The sequence below is a fragment of the Lactuca saligna genome, chromosome 3 (assembly GCF_052625555.1).
Source record: "Lactuca saligna cultivar CGN05327 chromosome 3, ASM5262555v1, whole genome shotgun sequence".
NCBI classification, from domain to species: Eukaryota; Viridiplantae; Streptophyta; class Magnoliopsida; order Asterales; family Asteraceae; genus Lactuca; species Lactuca saligna.
This window is the reverse complement of record NC_136419.1, coordinates 46,241,144-46,262,238: the sequence shown is the minus strand read 5'-3', so window position 1 is coordinate 46,262,238 and position 21,095 is coordinate 46,241,144. Positions and strand designations below refer to the sequence as shown.

The window sequence follows — 21,095 nt, the reverse complement described above, 5'->3', positions numbered from 1 at the left end:
ACTCCGATTCCGATCCAGTTTTCCTGTTTTCAATCTCATCCATAACACGGGTCATGCATTTGATAGTTTTCATGCTTTGTAGTTAACGACAGACTCTAATACTCTTTTAGAAAATGACTACTTGATTTTAGGAACGGTGCTGAAAAATTAAATATTCTCAAAGGTTCAAGACGAACAAAAAATGTCCTTATCTTTATTATAATTTTTTATTCTTAAATAAAAATATATAATGAAAAAATTAGGCCATGGGTGAAGTGGTTATGGAACCAGAAATTGAAAATTGGAACCATATTTATGTACTACACCCGAAAAGCACCGGAAACCCGGAAATGGAATTGCACACGCGGAAGTTTGGAACCAGAAACCCTTAAATTTGGTGATTTTTTTTGCTCAAAGCATTCATTCTGTGATGATTTTCATATATAATGTTGTATTTGGTAAGAAAATAATGTAACTTGTTTAATCACTAGGTTTAATCTACTAAACACCCACCGAAACTTATGAAGAAAAAAAAATACAAACATTTTAGGTTGATAATATAGTTAATTATAGGATTTAATATAACTTATGAAACCGTTGGACCCATATCTAGAACCTGGATAAGATAAATATTTAGACCAAATCCCGGATTGATTTAACATATTCCGGTTTCGATCCGATTCAGACTCCGATTCCGATCTAGTTTTCCTGTTTTAAATCTCATCCATAACAAGGGTCATGCATTTGATAGAAATTAGTATTTTCATGCTTTGTAGTTAACGATAGACTCTAATACTTTTCTAGAAAATGACTACTTGATTTTATGCCAAAACTCAACGTTGTCCCATTCTTCTGGATTATCCTCAAAGGCTCAAACTAAAATCATGCAACCCAAGCATATAAGGTCCGAATTATAGCTTACGAAAATGAATCCATGCATGGTTGTTTCTTCTATTTTTCATGTTTTCACTATAACACTATTTAATGAACTTTTTGGATTACTTGTTCTGCTCTACTTCAAAAACAACAAGTCACGAATTACGTTATCTTTTCCTCTTTCGAGAGAATGTTAAATACTTAAATTATACCCATTGATTGTTAATTAGCATGAAACCATTTCCATATTAAAACTTTTTCGTAATATTTTAAAGGTTTTGATTTTAAATTTACACCCAAAGACCAAAGTTCTATTACTAGATTTGTAATTTTTGCAAAATTTCACAACTTTTGTGGTCTAACTATAAACTTTGGAAAATTACTCCATACAATTCTCTCGCTATCTCTCATACACGTTCATTCATTCCGTCTCCTTTCTCAACAATCCCAGAACACAACAGAAGATTCAGTCTCTCACTACGATGATTGAATGATCCAAAAGGATCCACAACACTAATTTCTCCCCGATTTCATATTTTCAGAAGAAAATCATCGAGAATACATCCTATATTTTGCAGATTCTCACATCGTAAGGTTTGCGTTCTGTTTCTTGAGGGCTTTTTTTCGGCCCTGTTTATCATACACTCTTGTATTCGTAACATTATATCAATCTAACAATTGTTCTATGAATTTCATCATCAATCGAGTCCCTAACACTCAAATGGACATAGATCTTCATTGAACGAGAGTTTAGATACTGTGATTTAACTTTATTCCCATCATACATTGGCTTCCGAAACAATCAATTTTCATTCAACAGATTCAAACGGCTGCATTTGATACTTAAATTTGAATTTCTTTAAATATCCATGATGTTTCGATTATGTTATATGATTTAGATGTAAATATCAAAATTTTCACAACGATCAAAATATAATGCCTGTTTTGAAATTGAAATTCGATCATTTGTAAGGTCAAGTTTATACATTACAATGAACACCCTTTGATTAACACCATTGGATAATTGCTTCAAGTAGCAATACAATCTGTTTCTTTGTCTTTTCCTTTTCTAAACAATTCCACTAATGGTTTCTAGGATTTTTTGGTTTATAATGCAACAATGATGTGAAGACTATGTTTTGCAGACATTCATTCTTACACGCATTGTGCAATTGGTTATGATGTATTGAATTTTTTGTTTGTTATAAGATATGAATATCATTTAAGAATCTATATTTGGGAAGAACTGTTTATACCTCAGGTCTTTTCTACTCCATTTTTTCTCAGGTTTAAATATTTGGAAAGATGGCAGGTCAAAGCCAAAGATTGAATGTTGTTCCAACAGTTACAATGCTTGCAGTTGTGAAAGCTCGACTCACTGGTGCAACAAGAGGCCATGCTCTTTTAAAGAAGAAAAGCGATGCTTTAACTGTTCAATTTCGCCAAATTCTCAAGAAAATTGTGAACACAAAGGAATCAATGGGAACAGTTATGAAATCTTCTTCATTTGCACTAACTGAAGCAAAGTATGTTGCTGGAGAAAACATCAAACACATTGTCTTAGAAAATGTCCAAACTGCCACTGTTAGGGTTCGTTCACGCCAAGAGAATGTTGCAGGTGTTAAGTTACCAAAATTTGAGTATTTCACAGAAGGTGAAATGACCAAAAACGACCTCACTGGACTTGCAAGAGGAGGACAACAGATACAAGGATCACGTGTTGCTTATCTGAAAGCCATTGAAGTTCTTGTTGAGCTTGCATCTCTTCAAACATCATTTCTGACCCTTGATGTGGCAATCAAGACCACAAATCGTAGGGTTAATGCTTTGGAGAATGTTGTGAAGCCAAGATTGGAGAACACTGTGACTTATATTAAAGGAGAGTTGGATGAACTTGAAAGGGAAGATTTTTTTAGACTAAAGAAGATTCAAGGGTATAAAAAGAGAGAGATTGAAAAGAAAGAAGAAGCTGCTAAAAAGATTGTTGTTTCTTCAAGGAGAGGAGGGACACTTTCAACAGCGAGTAGTTGGTCTAAAAGGAAAGATGAAGACATCATTTTTTGATTATGAAGATCATTAGTATTACACTATTTCTTGGATCTTCTTCATTTATCATTTCTGAAAGAGTTCATTTCTTTTTCTTTGAATAAATTGTATTCTTTTATCCAAACAAGAGTTCATTTTTCATATTTCTTGTCTATTAAACGAATTCGTCGATTCCGAAATTTGTTTCTTCACATTGATTTCGCCTATTTACATACACCAAAAGTAGGTTTATTACGCGACATATATAAAAAAAAAAGTGGAAACAAAAATGTGTTTACGTAGTACATGCAAAAAAAAAAAAAAAAAAAAAAATCATTATTAGATTCGGGCCCCACCCCCGACATTTCTGACAAGTGATGTAATCGATGCCGCCAATGCTGACCGGAAAGATGGGTTTGCAGTCAAAGCTTTTGTGGCGGCTGCAATTGTCTCCGGTGAATGATTTGAAGGACTTGATTTACTCAAAAAAGTATCATTTGATGGGTTTTGATAAAATGTTTCATTAGATGTTTGTCTCCCAAGGTATGAAAAATTAATAGGATTCTTGTAATTGGATTCCATGGAAGAAGAAGAAGATGAAGTTGGTGAAGAGAAGTTAAGACATGATGAAGAAGAAAACCTTGGTTGAGTTCTTAAAAAGTTTGATGATGTTGATTTGTTGAAATAGGGATTTGTTGTGAGATCAAGGGTGATAGTTGGGTGTGATTGGTAGGTGGAAATTGTGGTGTTTGGTAGGTAAAATGGGTATTGATGAGGTGGCCTTGAATTATAGGTCGTGCCATGGTGGCCGGAGAAGGTGGTGGTTGAGGAAGAGGTGGAGGTGGCGGTGGTTGTGAGACCTGGTTGTGAGGTTGATGAGGTGGATTTTAACATTGAGGCGGCGGCAGAAGTGGTGGAGGCCATTGCGGTTGCGGATACTGAAAGTGGGTGATTGTGAGTTCCTTCGTAGGTGGTGATTAGTACGGATCTATCTTCGGCACATCTTTGTACCTAAATAATCATTTTGAAATTCATTAGATATAAGAAGATATTTATACTAAAGTTATTGAATATCCTAATAACCTCTGGATCAATTTAAAACCTATTGGAAGCTAATCCAAAAGTTATAGTAACCTAATAATCTATGGATCAAGTTAAAACCTATTGGAAGCTAATCCAAAAGTTATAGTAGCCTAATAACCTCTCGATCAGCTTAAAACTCGTTGAAAGTAATCCACAAGTTATAGGCTAATTTATAACACCTATCCTATTATCAAAACTTATTTATTATCAACTTAAAATTGTGTTGAAAAGGTGATCCATAAGTTACTGGATTGGATTATAAGTTTAGGGTTGAATTGTTACATGGAAGACTTTGTATAAACACATCTACGTCACAATATAGCAAAAAGTATGTTTTAGTTTCTGGACCTATTACATTTTAGTCAATAAGCAAGTGGGCTTTAAATTTTTGTGTTGACTTGAAATTTTTAAAATTAATCCAATAATTTGTCATGGAAGAACATATCGGAAATATCTTAATTTTTCTCAAGAAAAGTAGAAAGGAAGAAGAATTTACATGTTTTCTGACTGGGCAAGATGAAGACACCGTGCATCTGTAGTATGCTCGAGGGCATGGATTTCCTTTCGCTATTTTCTGCCCATATTTCCTCCATTGACATCCGTCATTCATCTGTGTCGTAATTCATCAAAGTTCAACATTATTATACAAATTTATATGAAAAATCTTAACAAACATCATTTGCATACATTTCTATAAAATAGTTATTCTTTCACAACCCTAGATATAACATTTCAATGACACAAGAAGCTCAATTCACTTTGGAATGGAAACTCTCACACTACATGTGTTAAGAAACAGGCACGCACACACACACACAAGCAAACACAAATATATATATATAATTCTTGAATAATTCGTACCGTTTGTGTGTCGCATACAACTTTAACAGAAACCCTAGCTTTCTTCAAAGGAATTTGATCTAAAAGATCATTATCCTCTCTTCTCTCACTCTTCAAATTTTGAACCGGTGGTTCTAAATTCTGTGTTTTTTCATCTTTCTTCATGTCAAATTCACAGCCTAACCCTAATTTGAGTTCTTGTTCATCACCACCATCTTTGGTTTTACTGAAGCAATTCACCTTCTGCTGACTATCCTTCTGTTTATAACTTGAAAGTGTTCCAAGGCTTAAGGAAATAAGTTCGTTTCCATGATCACCTTCTTGATTGGTAACCAAATTTTTAGAATTTTTGGGAATTTCTTGTTGGAAAAAATCGTTATAATGGGTTTGCAACGAATTATAATCCTTCAAAACCATAGATAATGTATGTTTTAGCTTTTGATTCTCTTGTCTAACTTGACCCATCTCAACATCCTGAACAACACATGTATATAATTATTCAAACATATGGATTAATAGTTATATACATAAACAAGAAAACTAAATTAAAGTCTGGAAGAAATACCTGTGCTGAGGTTTTTGAGACTATGGTTTGATCATCATGTTCTTCATTGACCTCAAAGAAACTAAACATAGATTTCTCCATGTTCGAGCTAGCAGCCATGGAAGTTGAGTTTTTTGATATTATAGAAAATGGTGTTACTTATAGATACTGTTTTAGATCGCCAACTGGGTTTGACCAAAAACTTGTAAAACTATATTCTTCTCATTGACTTGTATATGCATGTTGCTTCATACATGTGAATATATTATTTTTAAATGGGGTTTGTTAAAAGCATATAGATTAATTAAGTACAAGTTTCATTATTTTTAAGATTTAATAAACATTATTAGTTCTTAACTGATTTATCCAAATAGTTGAATCTAAAAGTCAAAAGTGTAAATAGACAACAATGTCAAAACTTTCATTTCTTCAAGTATTCGAATTTCCAATTATACATTTGAGATAATGTCACAATGAAGTTTTACGTTTGGTCTGATTTTGACCCTTTTTTTTTCTTTTCACGATAAACCATCTAACTTTTACTGTGTATTTCAATTAAGTCATTATCGTTAGTTTTTAACTATTACTCAGTTAACTTATAATTCTAAATTACACGAATGGTCCTTATGATTTAATTTTTTCGTAGTTGGTCTCTTAACCAACTATGATTTAATTTTTTCGTAGTTGGTCTCTTAACTAATTACTCACTGGCACCACTACTCTTCTAACAACATAGGCCCATCCCAATACAACTTTAATCTTATTTGTAGCTATCTAAAACCCCTTTCTCAAGATCGGTCACACTTCTCTGTGTCTAGTTCTTTCCTTCTTCAAAATCGATCACACCCACCAAAAATCACAACATCAAACTAAAAATCGGACCCACACTACTTCTTGTTCTTTCTTCGATCAATAGGAGTTCAGACGATCCTTTAATTGATCACCCAAACCTTCCTTGGTCCGACCCACTATCGATTACATGTATGCTCTCCCTCTTCACCCTTCTTGATATGATCACAACCTCTTCTCTCTTCTCTCTCTCTCACTCTCTCTTAAAATCGGCTATAATTTTTCCTTCTTCTCTAGATCGATTAATCACCAGGTGTGTTATTCACAATCCAAAGGTTCCCCTTACCTTTCTATTTTTTGATTTGCTTCAGATCGATACAGGGAAACATTAATGGTGCCAGGGCGATTGTGATCAAAATGTGGTGTACAGTGGTTCAGGTAGGGTGAAGGAGTTGATGATGGTGGTTTGAAGGCTCGGTGGTGGCTGAGATCAAACATTTCATCGTTAATAGGTACTCATATGATGTATACGTTGTTGCTTCCTTGATTAACCTCTAAGCTAAATTTGGGTACACCGATGTTGCCGGAAAAATGTTTGGTATTATGTTTGAGAGAAATGTTGTTCCGTGGACTGCCATTATCGAGTATTATGCTCGATTAGTGAAGGTAAATACCATGTTTCAAATGTGTAAGTAGATGCAGTGTCAAGGAATTAAGCCAAGTTCAGTCACCCTAGAATGATATTTGATTTCTCCTGATTGATGAGAAAATGGAATTTAATTCGGGCAACCCAAAAGACGATTTAATGGGAAAGAAGATAAGAATTGTACACTTTGGTCCCCAAAGTTTCATAAATGTGTCGATTATGATCGTATAATTTAAATCATAGTTGATAAGGGACCAACTACGATAATTGCTTAATTAACATGCACAATAAAAGTTAGATGGCCTATTGCACAAAAAAAGACATGAATGGTCAAGTCGGATCAAACTCAAAACTTCATTGTGCTACAGTGACATTATCTCTTTACATTTTGTCTTAAGAACTTTTGAAATATTTCTAGCATTAATGTTTTCAAATAAATTTTGTTTTTCAAAGAATTGGAACCCAGTCATCTTGTTAATTAAATTAAATTATTTACAACACGTGAGAACTCATATAGAAATTCATTTATTCATTTTAATAAATTGACATTATAAGTTTATTTACAAGAAGACGTGATAGGTTATATAAAAATGTATTTTATTTAACTGATTTTGACTGTATAAACATTAGAAATTTATTTATACATATAGTAAAATAGACAACATGAAATGCTAGTATTAGCGGCTGCAAAAATAGACCCAAAAAATAAGGAAAGTCGTCCCTAGTACCGTTAGTGGTAACATGTCATCACTACTGAGTGTCATTATTGCTCCGTGGTTAATACTAAAAAGGTATCTCTATTGCTGCCGTTGCAAAAGGTTGTCGTGGTCGCAATTTCCGACGCTGCTAACGCTACTCAACTCTACATCGGCCGGAGTTCTCCAATGACCGTTGCCAAAGTTTAGTGTCGTCGCTAAAAGCTATTTTTCTAATTTAAAAAATATTATATATATATATATATATATATATATATATATATATATATATATATATATATATATATATATATATATATATATATATATATAAAGAGAGAGAGACAGAGAGAGAGACAGAGAGAGAGTCAAGATCAAATAAGAAGGAAATTTTTGGTAGGAAGGTAAAAAGTTTTTTTTTTCTACATATTTTTTTCGCGAACAAACAAAATGAATCATTAGATGATTCATTTGAAAGATGATTCACAAGAAAAAATTCTCAAATAACATCTCGATGATTCATTTATATAATGATTTTGTTATTATTCACTAAAATTATCATAAAAGTGGATTTTTTCTTAATTTATTTAAAAATGAATCATATAGATTTTTTTTGAGAATTTTTTCTTGTGAATCATCTTACAAATGAATCATCTAGTGATTCATTTATATATATATATATATATATATATATATATATATATATATATATATATATATATATATATATATATATATATATATATATAATGCTCAGGGTCTTATAAGAAGCGTATAGTTTTTTAAAAGTTTGATAACTATTTAAAAAAAGACTTAATGCACTAAGAAGCATCTTATATAATGCATTTGTAAAAAAAGTTGAAAAGATATGCATATAGAGCAGTGGTTTAAAAACCAGTTTGCAATTGACCGATTGGACTAGAAACTGTAACACCGTAAATTTTCAAACAAAAATTTCATTTTAAAATCACAAAATTCTCATAACACATTTCACAAAAATCTCAATTATCTCATTAACAAAATGCAACATCACAATTGTTTGATTAATAACCCAGGATCCTCAAAACATAACTCTTTCTCTAGTGTGTACAATCAAGCCGACATCTTTCCGTGATCCTGTGAAGAACCTGAAACACATAACACATAACACGGTAAACACGAAGCGTAGTGAGTTCCCCAAAATAACACACACAACTCATTAGCCATTCGAGGTTATAGCTCAATAAGACCCTCCGGTCAATATGTCTCACTGGGACCCTCTGGTCCCACAGCTCAGGTGGACCCTCCGGTCCTAACTCAGTAGCTCACAATAATACACAACACAAATCACAAAGACATAATGCAGGATACCACAATACTCAATATAAAAACATAAGACCCTCCGGTCATACAAAGATTACCACTCTAGGTAAGTATAGTGAGAAGACTCACCTCGGATGATGAACAACTCCTATAAATGTTGCCACTGCGCACCCACCTCTATCTCTGAGCCAAATCTACAATGATCCCAAATTATGATCTAAGTCCAAACCCTCATTCTCTATGTCTAAAGGTAGTCCACTAACTAGCCCATAAATAACCCAAAACCCATTTGGCTCACCAAGGACCAATAATAAATGGGCTCTCTCAAGGCCCAATTCTCAAGTCTAAGAGGCAAGCCTAACACAAAGGCCCAAGGAATATATATATATATATATATATATATATATATATATATATATATATATATATATATATATATACATACTAGTGGTGCACCCGCGCAAAGCGGCGGCAAAGAATGCAGGCACGAAGTAAGTAGTCTTTTCCGGGAATTAACTTTCTTTTGACATGTGCCATGTAGTTTTCTTTTAGCAAATATTACCTTTTGGAACACATATCGAATGGTTTTGTTTTGGCTAGTAATTACCCTAATGTTCTGGGGTTTTTGGATTTTTGATTTACATGAAATTGATGAATCTAGTTCAATTGCCATAAAACATATGCATATAAAGTATGGGTGAGAATGCATGAAAGTCGGGTATACACCTTCAGAAAGGGAACCTGGTTAGAAATGTCAATTCCATAAGCAGAACCCATGTGAATGGGATTGGTTCTTGTTCCTAAAATTCTGTATTAATCGATTTTTTTCTCTCTGATTATAAAAATATTATTTGATGAGGTCATTAAATCAATTAGTTCTCTAGTTTCTCTTCCTTTGTTTCCCTTTCTATTGAAATATCTACAATTTTTTTATTTCTATACATGTTTTTTGGGGGTCTACAACCATTATGTGGTCTGGGGGTTACATCCGGTATGGGAATCCGTTCTTATATTTATAGAACCTTTACCCGATAGACACTCGATGAAATTGAGTTTTTTAATGAAAAAGAGTTTATAAGTATAAATGAGTGATCTTTTAAGACCGAAGTTGAAGCTTTTTTAAGTGTTGTGGGACAGTAATCACATAAGACTATCATTCCAATCACGAATTAGTTATCTCAAACAATGAAAATTGTCCCAGCTTGTTGCGGAACCCTGTTAGTGCACCCCTATAAAGGTCGGGTTTTCTCTATCAAACCGGGTATGAAATGTTCAATTAGATGTTATCTCATTAATTATTAATATTATGAGGGTATGAACTTATAGGACAAAATAATGACACTACCTATACCTTGATGACCAACTACATCAAAAGTTCTTATAAAGTTACCGAAATCTAAAGTTATCCCACATTAATAGTCAAAATTCAATGTCATGGTCAAACATAAATTTGTTGAATCGAAACCTGAATGCAAAACAATTAGTGTATTTTAATTATTTTAATATTTAACCAAATTATATACAGATTAATTGAATTTATGCATTTTTTCGGAATGAATCTACAATGTAATGAGATTTTGGTAATTCAATTTATATTGGTTTTTTAAAACCAAAAATACAGATTTTAGATATATTGTTTTTTAGTTAGGAAAAAATAAAACAAATAATGATGGTAAATAAAAGTAGAATTGTAGTCCATCAATAGAAATAAGAGCAAGATACATGTGATCCAGGTGGGGATCATTTTGGTATTTTGGCACCAATATAAAATCATCATGCAAGAAAAAGCAACACATCGTGTTTCTTTGTGCAGATTCAAAAGCCATATCCCATGGTTTTAGAACCATATTCCCAATATGCTTCTATGATGTCCATGGCAACATGACACATTTGCATATCATCTACACCTAGTCTGCGCACACCTAAACAAAAACACAAATATGAAGAAAAAACTCAGTCCTTATTAGATCACAAAATGGAAGATGCAAAAATAAAATATAAGAATTAAAGTGAAAATCAACCAATAAATTTTTAATAATTTCTTTTTACATAATCAAACCAATAGTAACAGAGCATCCAGGATATGAAAATTTTAAGGGTTCACAACCCTGTATTTGTAAACTACATTCGATAGACATGACCGTCCCAAAAATATAAAATAAAAATGTTAAAAGTATAAGGATAAGGTCCACAACCAGCAAACATAAAATGTGAAAAGTTATTTGTAAAAAAAAAAGTATGCATAAAAATGCAGAGAAAAGTAACATTGGAGGAAAGAATTACAAATAATGAAGATGATACCACGTTCTCATCTTATCTTCGCTCCTTTCAAACAATATATGTATTCCCATATGTATCATAAACTATGTCATCAAATTTTGTTCCAAAATATAATTAATTTTGTATATCTAACATAATCATAATAGTCAAAAGAAAAAGAACTATTACCATAATGTTTACAAAACAGATGAAACTGATCCATTGGTTGTTCCTGTTCGTTGTGCAAGATCTAAACACACAATGGATAAACATTAACCAAATTTCTAGTTACTATGACATATTTCAACACTTGTTGAATCAAAAATCCATACAGTAAGCAAATAGGGTAAGAAAAAGATGAAGGCGTAGAAAATTTACATCTAATGGACAATAGATCATTTCCCTTACATAATCACTTTTGAAATCATATAACCATCTCTCCCAAATAATTTTTTATGGTATGTACATCCTCTGTAGGCCATCGACTTGTATAAGCCATATGTTGAATCATCACCAACATTTGATACCATTCTCAGGTAATCTGATAAGTTGGAACAACAGAAAAACACAAAATTAATGCATATTTACCTAATCAAAATGTATTCTTGATCGGTGCAAGGTGTTGGGTTTCTCGATTTGTTAAATATGAAATCAACAATCGAGGAGAAAAGAAGAACCTGGAAAACTAAAATTAGCATAAGCAATTTGATCAGTGTTACAATTTTTTCTTTTGGTGTGGTTCATCACTGGAATAATGGTGCCAGGGCAGAGTCTCTGTGGAGACGACATTAAGAGATAGTAACTGGAGGAAGCCTAGGGTTAGGGGTGTGTGATGTTGGCATTGATGGTGACGGGATATGGTTAGGGTTTATCTTTTCGACAAAAGTTAGAAGCCTGGTGACATACGGGGTGGTGAACGGCGGTGGCGACAAATGTGGACTTCAAGGGCATCGATCATCCAGTTGAGTGGGAAGGCCACTTGGGTGGTTGATGACTTGCTTCTAGGTTGTAGTGGAAATGTCAGTAGGGGGTGCTAATGGAGGTCTGTCGGAGATTGAAGAGAGAAAGTAGAGAGACGGAAGGCGGAAGAAACAACGACTGATGGTGTGTAAATGGTATTAGGGTTTTCTACCGTAATTTACAATGAAAGGAGAATGTAGACGTTTTCATTGTATGCTTATAAAAATTGTACATTATGTTCTAATAAGTGTACCTCTTAATTTTCAAGAAACATCAAATATGCTTTATATAATAGTAAAGATATATATATATATATATATATATATATATATATATATATATATATATATATGCCTCTGGTCCAAATATCTAGTACAACATGCCCAAACTCCAGGCCCAACACTTAAGGCCCAACATGGGACTTAGCCCAACAAGTCTACATGCAGTGAGGTTACACGGGGCGTACCTCCCTTGGTACGCTCAGCGTATACAAGCGTACACAGATCCTGATTGGGGACATCATCCCAGTAAGCTGGGCGTACTAGGATTACGCTCGACGTACGCCCAATATTGCTTTTTTCCACTCTCTTCGTCTTAACTCGTTAAGACCTTAGCTCAAATCTCAGACCTAGACTCCCTAAAGGCTCTTACTCCATAAAGTCTGCGAGTTTAAGCCTTTGCATGGCTGATAAAGTCACAAACACCCAAAACTCTCACTATCTTATCTTAAAATGTCCATATCTCATGCATGGGTTGATTCAAACATCCAAGTCTTGATTTTTATGATACTACACCACTAAAGACACTCAAAGGAGCTGATAATAATTCTATGAAGCTCAATATATCATGAAGCATCCAACTTTGGGACCAAAACCATAAAATGAACTAAAATGATGCACAAATCAAAAGGGTGAGAAAGCTTTGAGCTTTATACCTCTAGCTGAAGCTCTAACACAGATAAGCTCAGATCCAAAGCCTGGACTCCCACTCATTCTTCAAGGCTCCTTCTTCACTCCAAAGAAAATACAAGATCACTTAATAGCTCACAAATGGTCTCTCAAGCTCAAGGAATGGAAATTAGGGTTTAAGAGGGTTAAATTTCTGGAAATGGTGGCCGGAAATGAGGCCATCTTATTCTTTATATAGGAACACACCCTCATTTAGGGTTTTCACTCTATGCCTAGTACGCCCAACGTACTAGGTGGCTTTGCTTAAAGTTCACGCACATGAGTACACTAAGCGTACACACACGTACGCCCAGCGTACCCATCTGCCACTTATCTCAATTAAGAGACTTATCTTGCTAAAACTTCAAACTGTCATAGCTTCTGTGTTATAAGTCTGTTTCCAATGAACCTCATATCCACGGAAAGGTGACAAGAAGCCCTTCTCTTCTAACAACTTGCCGCTGCCCCGAGGCTTCCTCATGCCCGGGTTGCAGCCCACGATTCCTAAATCACGACCGATCTAGAACAGGATGTTACAGAAACCAGGAAATGAAGAGGTTCAGTTATCACCGATTTTATGTCTATTACTGAACCGGAACGAAATGATCGATTTTTACAAAACCAGGTTGAACCGGTTAAATTGAATAAAAACACATTGAAAAAAACAATTTTGCATAATAAACTTTTTTCGTCTTTTTTGATGCATTTGTATTCTTCTAAAACTATATTTTGTTTCGGTATTATAATTTATTTTCTTTTTGATGTATGTGGATTGATGTAAAACTTATGGTTGATGTTATTTTAATATATGTGAATTTATCAACAGCTCTTTTTTGTGTATTTTTAATGTTTGAACTTGTGGATTTCAAGTTCTTGATTTATGTGTCTATGTGTGTATAGAAAAATGGGAAAAAAGATGAAAATTATAGAAACTGGTTGATCTGGCGGTCGAACCGTTTGAACCGGGAACCAATCATCATATCGGTTCAACTAAAAAACCGGTTTTTAAAACATTGATATAGAGTACATTTATGCATTTTTGTTTTTTGTTTTTTGTTCTTGTTTTTGTTTTTATTATTTTATTATTATTAATTTTTTGTTGAGCACTTATTTTTTTTTTTTTTTTTTTTTTTGGAAATGACAAATATCATTACAAGTTGACGATTAGCAAATGACGTGTTGAGCACTATATATATATATATATATATATATATATATATATATATATATATATATGTAAAAAAAACTTAATGCATTAAGACACCTCTCTCTCTCTCTCTCTCTATATATATATATATATATATATATATATATATATATATATATATATATATATATATATATATATATATGCTTTTGTAAAAAAACTCAAAAAAACATGCACATATAGTTGCATATTTACTTTTGTGTTGTGGCCGAGGAGGTGGTCACTATGGTGGCAGGTTCAATAATAACCGCAATGTAAGTTTTTCTAGAAATTACAAGGGGGAAACACGTCTGGAGGGGGATGATGATGATGAGGAACTAATAGCGTGTGGGCCTATGGTTGGTTTCAAACTCAACAACCCATAAATGGATTCCCTCAACAAGGTCTATTATCCCAAATGGAGTTCCTACAGTTCCAAGTTGTAACAGCCGGATTTTCAGGTATCTTGTATATTTATGTTTTGGTGTTTTGAGAGGGGACTCGACGAGTTGGAGCTCAGACTCGCCGAGTAGGGTCGCGGATCTCGTCGCGGGATCGCGCCTGGACTCGGCGAGTCCAGGATATGGACTCGGCGAGTCAGCGTTGTGTAATGAAACTCTAATTTCTCGGGTTTGAGACCTATTTAAAGGGCCTTATGGTCGTCATTTGTGCTCACTAGTCTCTTGAGTGAAACCCTAATCGAGTGTGAGCATTTGGAGCAAAGTAGAAGGCCATTATTGATCTTGGAGGTTTCATTGTTGCAAGGAAGGAGAAGAACTAGCTAAGGGAAAGCAAGTAGAGTCACTTCTGAGAGTTTGGAGTCCAGAGCATCACTATTGTGGTAATAATTTCGAGTTATCTTCTTCCTTGTTGATGTTTATGTAGATTTAGGGTTTGTTGAACCCTTTTGTGGCAAGATCTAGTGCCTCTTGGTCCCCTAGGTGGTTTAAACCATAGATCTGGACCCTTGGAGGTCCAGAGTGTCCCTTTGCCCAAGTTTTTGGGGAATCAATGGAGGTTTTGGATTGGAATCCTTATGCCTTAGGTCAAAACTCCATTTATGAGCCATGGGGTGTGTTATGGGCACCAAGATAGAAGCTTTACGTGATGAATCAGTCTAGGGAGGCCAGATCTATAGATTGTGGAAGCAGATCTGACCTTAGAAGCAAGTTGGAGTGGTTGCATGGCATGGACTCGCCGAGTCTGTTCATCAGACTCGGCGAGTAGTTTGAAGATTGCCTTGGGATTGCTCAGCGAGTGGTCCAATCAAGTCATGGGTTGAGTCAGTGAGTCAGGGTGAGTTGGAGAGGGACGACAGGTGGACTGAGTCGAACTGGGACTCGCCGAGTTGTTCTTGAGACTCGGCGAGTTGAGTCGGGGTGGCCCCGCGATTCTTCCAGGTGAAACTCGTCGAGTGAGGGGGGAATACTCGACGTGTAGGAAGGGAATTTTAGAGGGTTGGTGAAAACGTCTAGACTCGCCGAGTCGCCATAGCGCACTCGCCGAGTCCGGTCAAAGTTGACCATTGACCGTTGACCGAAGTTGACCTGTGTTGACTTCTTAGGGATAGTCAACCTTAGAAAATATAAAGTGGTAACTAGAGGCATTTGTTGTTATAGGAGGATTAGAGCTCGGAGGATCGAGCACGAGGGATTTCCAGGATTTGTGAGATACCGAGATACGCTAGGTGAGTCTTCTCACTATACCTTACCTTGAGTATGTAACCAGAGTTATGTGATAGAGTATTTGTATGCTATGTATGTTATGTGTTGTACTGCATTATTTCTATGTGATTTATGTGGTGCATGTTTATCAGAGCTAGAACCTGAGGGTTCACAGAGTTTGGGTGCACGGACCCACAGAGTTATAGCCTCGAGTGGCTATTATGTGTTATATGTGGTATTTTGGGGAACTCACTAAGCTTCGTGCTTACAGTGTTTGGTGTTATTGTTTCAGGTACTAGTGACGACCGCGGGAAGGCACCGGCTTGATCCGTACACACACACTCAGAGTTTTTACATTTGTGATCTTGGGATTTTGTGTTGACTTGAATTGGATAATTAATATGGTTGTTTATGAATATTAATTGAATTATGTTTTATGAAAATTTGAAAATTTTGTTTTGAAATTTACGGTGTTACAATTTGGTATCAAAGCCTTGGTTTGAGGGATTCGGGTACACCTTCGGGAGTATTTGAACTCAAACTGAGGATTCGGAAAGATATTTTCAAAAGAAAACCTAACTTTTCTAAGAGCAAAAGATTTTCTTGAAAAAGAAACAAATTCCACAAAGAAACGTGTGTACGATCAGTCAGCGCCTGAACGGTGAATTCCCAAAATACCTTTATATTATGTAATATTGATATTGATATGATGTATCTGCATGCTAGAGTAGGCTAGGTATTGCTAATAGGACTAGAGTGGCCTGATTTGTGATGCCTTAGCCTAGGGAGAGGTGAGCTGCTATGAGATGCTTGAGAGTGAGTAGGTAGCAGCGAGGGGCTTATGAGAGATCTATTAGGGAGTGGTCTACGCATGATAGAGTACTTGGGATTTGGGATACGAAGAGGAAAATTTGGGATGTGTACTGAGACGGTGTGGACAGTAGTATTGGGCCCGTACTACTGAAAGCACCGGGGCGGTGCACAGTCCAAATAAGAATCTTTGGGATACCAAGAATCAAGGAGAGATGGATTGTCGAGTGTGAGTATGCTCGAGTGAATTCTAATTTATCACATGTTGTATTTCAGAGATTGATCATGGTGAGGACACGTCATATGCCGGAGGGTGCCGGAGCTAGTGATGAGGAGATTCGACAGATCATTCATGAGGAGGTGGCTGCGGTCATTAGAGCTGAGATACCAGAGATGTTCGGGTCTATTAAGACCACACTGATTGAGACATTTGACGAGCGTTACGCCGCTCTTTCCAAGGCTGTTGTTGCAGCGGCTACCGCAGCGATCACTGCGGCGAGACCCCAGGGAGGTGATGCGTCACTGTTTCGGGAGTTCAGCAACACCAAACCACCAGAGTTTGATGGGACACAGGATCCGGTGGTAGCTATGAGGTGGATATCTGATATGGAGGGGTGCTTCTTCACTTGGTCATCTCCTAAGCATCTGAAGGTTCGGTTCACGCTGAACCAGCTTCGCTTGGGAGCGAAGGACTGGTGGAAGTTTGTGACGGTGCATTTTACTCCTGCTGAGCTTTCGGCGGTGACCTGGGAGAGGTTCACTACCATGTTCCGGGATGAGTACGTTCCCCAGGTGGAGAGGGAGCGTTTGGCACAGGAGTTTCTGACCCTCAAGCAGGGTACTGAGTCAGTTACAGCGATCACGAGGATGTTCCATGAGAGGGCGATGTTCTGCCCTGAGCACGTGTCCACTGAGCAGGCACGTATGAGCCGCTACTTGAGCATTTTGAGACGGGATATTCGGGAGTTCGCCGCGAACTCCTCGTATCGGACATTTGCTGAGCTTCAGGCAAATGCCCGGAAGAGGGAGATTGAGCTTGAGACACAGGCCCGGGAGGAGGCGGAGTCTCAGGGGAGGGATCGGCGGCTGGCACAGTCTCAGCAGACAGCCAAGCGGGCCAAGCCCGCTGATCCCAAACCCGGGAGCCAGAAGGGCCGCACTTGCGGGAAGTGCGGCAAGGGTCATGATGGAGTCTGTTGAGCGGGATCTTGCTACAAATGTGGCAAGGAGGGGCATATGGCCAAGGACTGCCCCAAGGGGTTTGCAGTGTGTTTTCACTGCAACCAGACCGGACACCGGAAGGCGGAGTGTCCGCTGTTGCGCGGAGCATCTCAGGGATCTGCTCCCGCCGCCATCAGAGCTACAGAGAGTCGGCCCATGAAGGCCGAGGTGCCGAGAGATCGAGGGAGAGCCTTTCAGCTGACTGCAGAGGAGGTCCGCGCTGCACCCGATGTTGTGGCTGGTACGTTTCCTTCTATGTATTTATTTTGGTGTTGAGATATTATGCTTATATTATGTTATGCATAGGTACCTTCCTTGTGAACTTTGTGCCTGCTTTAGTGTTATTTGACTTGGGTGCGAGTCGGTCTTTTGTATCTTTGGCCTTTAGTCAGCATATCAGTGTTAGTCGTGAGGCATTGAGTCGGCCTCTGTGGGTTTCCATAGCTGCCGATAGAGTGATTTGTGCCACGGAGGTCCTTCGGGGATGTGTGTTAGAGATTTTTGGGGTTGAGTTTCCGATTGATCTGGTTCCTATTGCGATGGGTGATGTCTGTGTCATTGTGGGAATGGACTGGTTGAGCCGATTCGGTGCGGTTATCGACTGTAAGCGTCAGCTGGTGACCATACGAGATCCTAGTGGGGGAGTTCTTTCAGTGTATGGCGAGGGTACACGTTCTGGATCAGCCTTTTGTTCGGCCGCTAGGGCGAGACAGTGTTTACAGCTGGCCTGTAAGGGTTTTGTGGCATATGTGATGGATACGCGGGTGATCTCCGAGAGACCAAGTTCAGTGGAGGAGGTTCCAGTGGTGCGTGAGTTTCCAGATGTTTTTCCCGAAGAGTTACCGGGTGTGCCTCCCGTGAGGCAAGTAGAGTTCAGTATTGATTTGGTTCCGGGGGCCGCGCCTATTACTAAGGTGCCTTATCGTCTTGCACCTCCAGAGATGCAAGAGTTATCCTTGCAGCTTCAGGAGCTGCTGGGGAAGGGGTTTATTCGGCCGAGTAGCTCGTCGTGGGGAGCGCCCATTCTGTTTGTGAAGAAGAAGGACGGATCGCATCGAATGTGTATTGATTACCGACAATTGAACAAGCTGACGGTCAAGAACCGTTACCCATTGCCGAGGATCGACGATTTATTCGATCAGTTACAGCGAGCATCTTGGTTCTCCAAGATCGATTTGAGGTTGGGCTATCATCAGGTGAGAGTGCGGGACGAGGACGTCCAGAAGACAGCGTTCAGGACGCGATATGGGCATTATGAGTTTGTGGTGATGCCTTTTGGGCTCACCAATGCCCCGGCTGTGTTCATGGATCTCATGAACAGGGTATGCAGGCCGATGTTGGATCGGTCAGTGATTGTATTCATCGATGATATTCTGGTATATTCGAGATCTAGAGAGCAGCATGAGGAGCATTTGAGGGAAGTTCTTGGGATTTTGAGATCGGAGAAACTTTATGCAAAGTTTTCCAAGTGCGATTTCTGGTTGCGGGAGTTCCAGTTTTTGGGACATCTTGTTAATCAGAAAGGGATATTGGTCGATCCGGCCAAGGTTGAGGCGGTGATGAGTTGGGAGGTGCCAAAGTCACCCTCTGAGATCAGGAGCTTCCTTGGGTTGGCAGGGTACTATCGGAGGTTTATCAAGGATTTCTCCAAGATCGCGGTGCCACTCACCAGATTGACCCGGAAGGGTGTTGCATTTTCATGGGGTCCTGAGCAGCAGACCTCCTTTGAGTCGCTTCGCCAAAGGTTGTGCGAAGCCCCGGTATTAGCTCTTCCGGAAGGGATGGAAGATTTTGTAGTATTTTGTGATGCATCGATTTTAGGGCTGGGAGCGGTACTGATGCAGAAGGGACATGTGATAGCATATGCATCGAGGCAGTTGAAGCCTCATGAGACGAGATATCCCACGCATGATCTAGAGTTGGGGGCAGTGGTGTTCGCCCTCAAGATTTGGCGACACTACTTGTATGGGGTTCGTTGTACGATATACACGGACCATAAGAGCTTGAAGTACTTGATGGATCAGCCTAACCTAAATATGCGGCAGAGGAGGTGGTTAGATGTGGTCAAGGATTATGATTGTGAGATCCTGTACCACCCGGGCAAGGCTAATGTGGTAGCTGATGCGTTGAGCCGCAGGGCGGAGAGTACTCCATTGCGAAATGTATGTTTGAGATTGACCGTGATAGCTCCAGTTCTGGATGCCATTCGTGGGGCACAGGCCGAGGCTGTGCATCCGGAGATGCAGAAGAGAGAATGGGTCGTTGGTTTGGTTTCAGAGTTCGTTTCGGATAGTCGAGGTCTTATGACTTTTCAGGGCCGGATTTGGGTACCGTTTGTGGGCAGTACGCGTACTACTTTGATGGAGGAAGCTCGTAGATCGAAATTTTCGATCCATCCTGGGGCTACGAAAATGTATTTGGATTTGAGGAAAGAGTATTGGTGGCCCTGTATGAAGAGGGACGTCGCATGGTTTGTCGAGAGGTGTTTGACCTGCCGAAGGGTTAAGGCCGAGCACCAGAGACCGCATGGCAAGTTACAGCCATTGGAGGTTCCCGAGTGGAAGTGGGAACAGATCACTATGGATTTCATCACCAAATCGCCGAGGACTGCCAGAGGAGTTGATGCAATTTGGGTGATTGTGGATAGGTTGACGAAGAGCGCTCACTTCCTTGCCATCAGTGAGAGTTCTTCGACGGAGAAGTTGGCGGAGGTTTATGTGAGAGAAGTGGTATCTCGGCATGGGGTGCCGATCTCGATTGTTTCAGACCGTGATGTGCGTTTCACTTCCAGATTCTGGAAGAAATTTCATGAGGTGTTGGGTACTAAACTGCATTTTAGTACCGCATATCATCCCCAGACAGACGGCCAGAGTGAGCGGACGATTCAGACGCTTGAAGACATGCTTCGAGCATGTGTGTTGGATTTCGGGGGTAGCTGGGATGCGTATTTACCCTTGGCAGAGTTTTCCTACAATAACAGCCATCATTCGAGCATCGGTATGCCGTCCTTTGAGCTGTTGTATGGTAGGAGGTGTCGGACCCCCATTTGTTGGGGTGAGGTTGGGCAGAGAGTGATGGGCAGTACAGAGATCGTGATTCAGACGACAGAGCAGATACAGTAGGTCAGACAGAGGTTATTGACCGCCCAGAGCCGACAAAAGAGTTATGCGGATAGGCGCCGTTCCGAGCTTGAATTTCAGGTCGGCGACTTCGTTCTCCTGAAGGTTTCCCCTTGGAAAGGAGTGATTCGGTTCAGGAAAAGGGGCAAG

The 21,095-nt window shown here is 38.2% G+C and overlaps 1 protein-coding gene and 1 pseudogene across 3 annotated transcripts; one reads left to right on the top strand and one right to left on the bottom strand.

Moving 5' to 3' along the window:
* Window positions 1–1,300: 1,300 nt before the first annotated feature.
* LOC145036348 (V-type proton ATPase subunit D pseudogene) lies at window positions 1,301–3,061 on the top strand (annotated as a pseudogene). 2 transcript variants are annotated; one of them, XR_013678438.1, is made up of 2 exons: window positions 1,301–1,444; window positions 2,143–3,061. The product of XR_013678438.1 is annotated as a V-type proton ATPase subunit D pseudogene, transcript variant X2 (transcript). The 2 variants fall into 2 exon arrangements; XR_013678437.1 differs by having other exon boundaries at window positions 1,301–1,449.
* Window positions 3,062–3,113: 52 nt separating this feature from the next.
* On the bottom strand, window positions 3,114–5,491 carry WRKY36 (WRKY DNA-binding protein 36). Its single transcript, XM_078984794.1, has 4 exons — window positions 5,369–5,491; window positions 4,825–5,277; window positions 4,460–4,573; window positions 3,114–3,891 (listed from the first exon to the last, which is right to left on the bottom strand). Exons 1-4 carry the CDS (start codon window positions 5,465–5,467, stop codon window positions 3,220–3,222), a joined length of 1,338 nt encoding a protein of 445 aa, XP_078840920.1. The 5' UTR covers window positions 5,468–5,491; the 3' UTR covers window positions 3,114–3,219.
* Window positions 5,492–21,095: the final 15,604 nt, after the last annotated feature.

Coding starts and splice junctions, on each gene's coding strand:
- WRKY36 (XM_078984794.1), bottom strand. CDS start 5,467: ATGGCTGCTAGCTCGAACATGGAGAAATCTATGTTTAGTTTCTTTGAG. Junction 5,278..5,368: donor TCTCAAAAACCTCAGCACAG/GTATTTCTTCCA, acceptor TGTGTTGTTCAG/GATGTTGAGATGGGTCAAGT. Junction 3,892..4,459: donor CTTGCCCAGTCAGAAAACAT/GTAAATTCTTCT, acceptor ATGATTATTTAG/GTACAAAGATGTGCCGAAGA.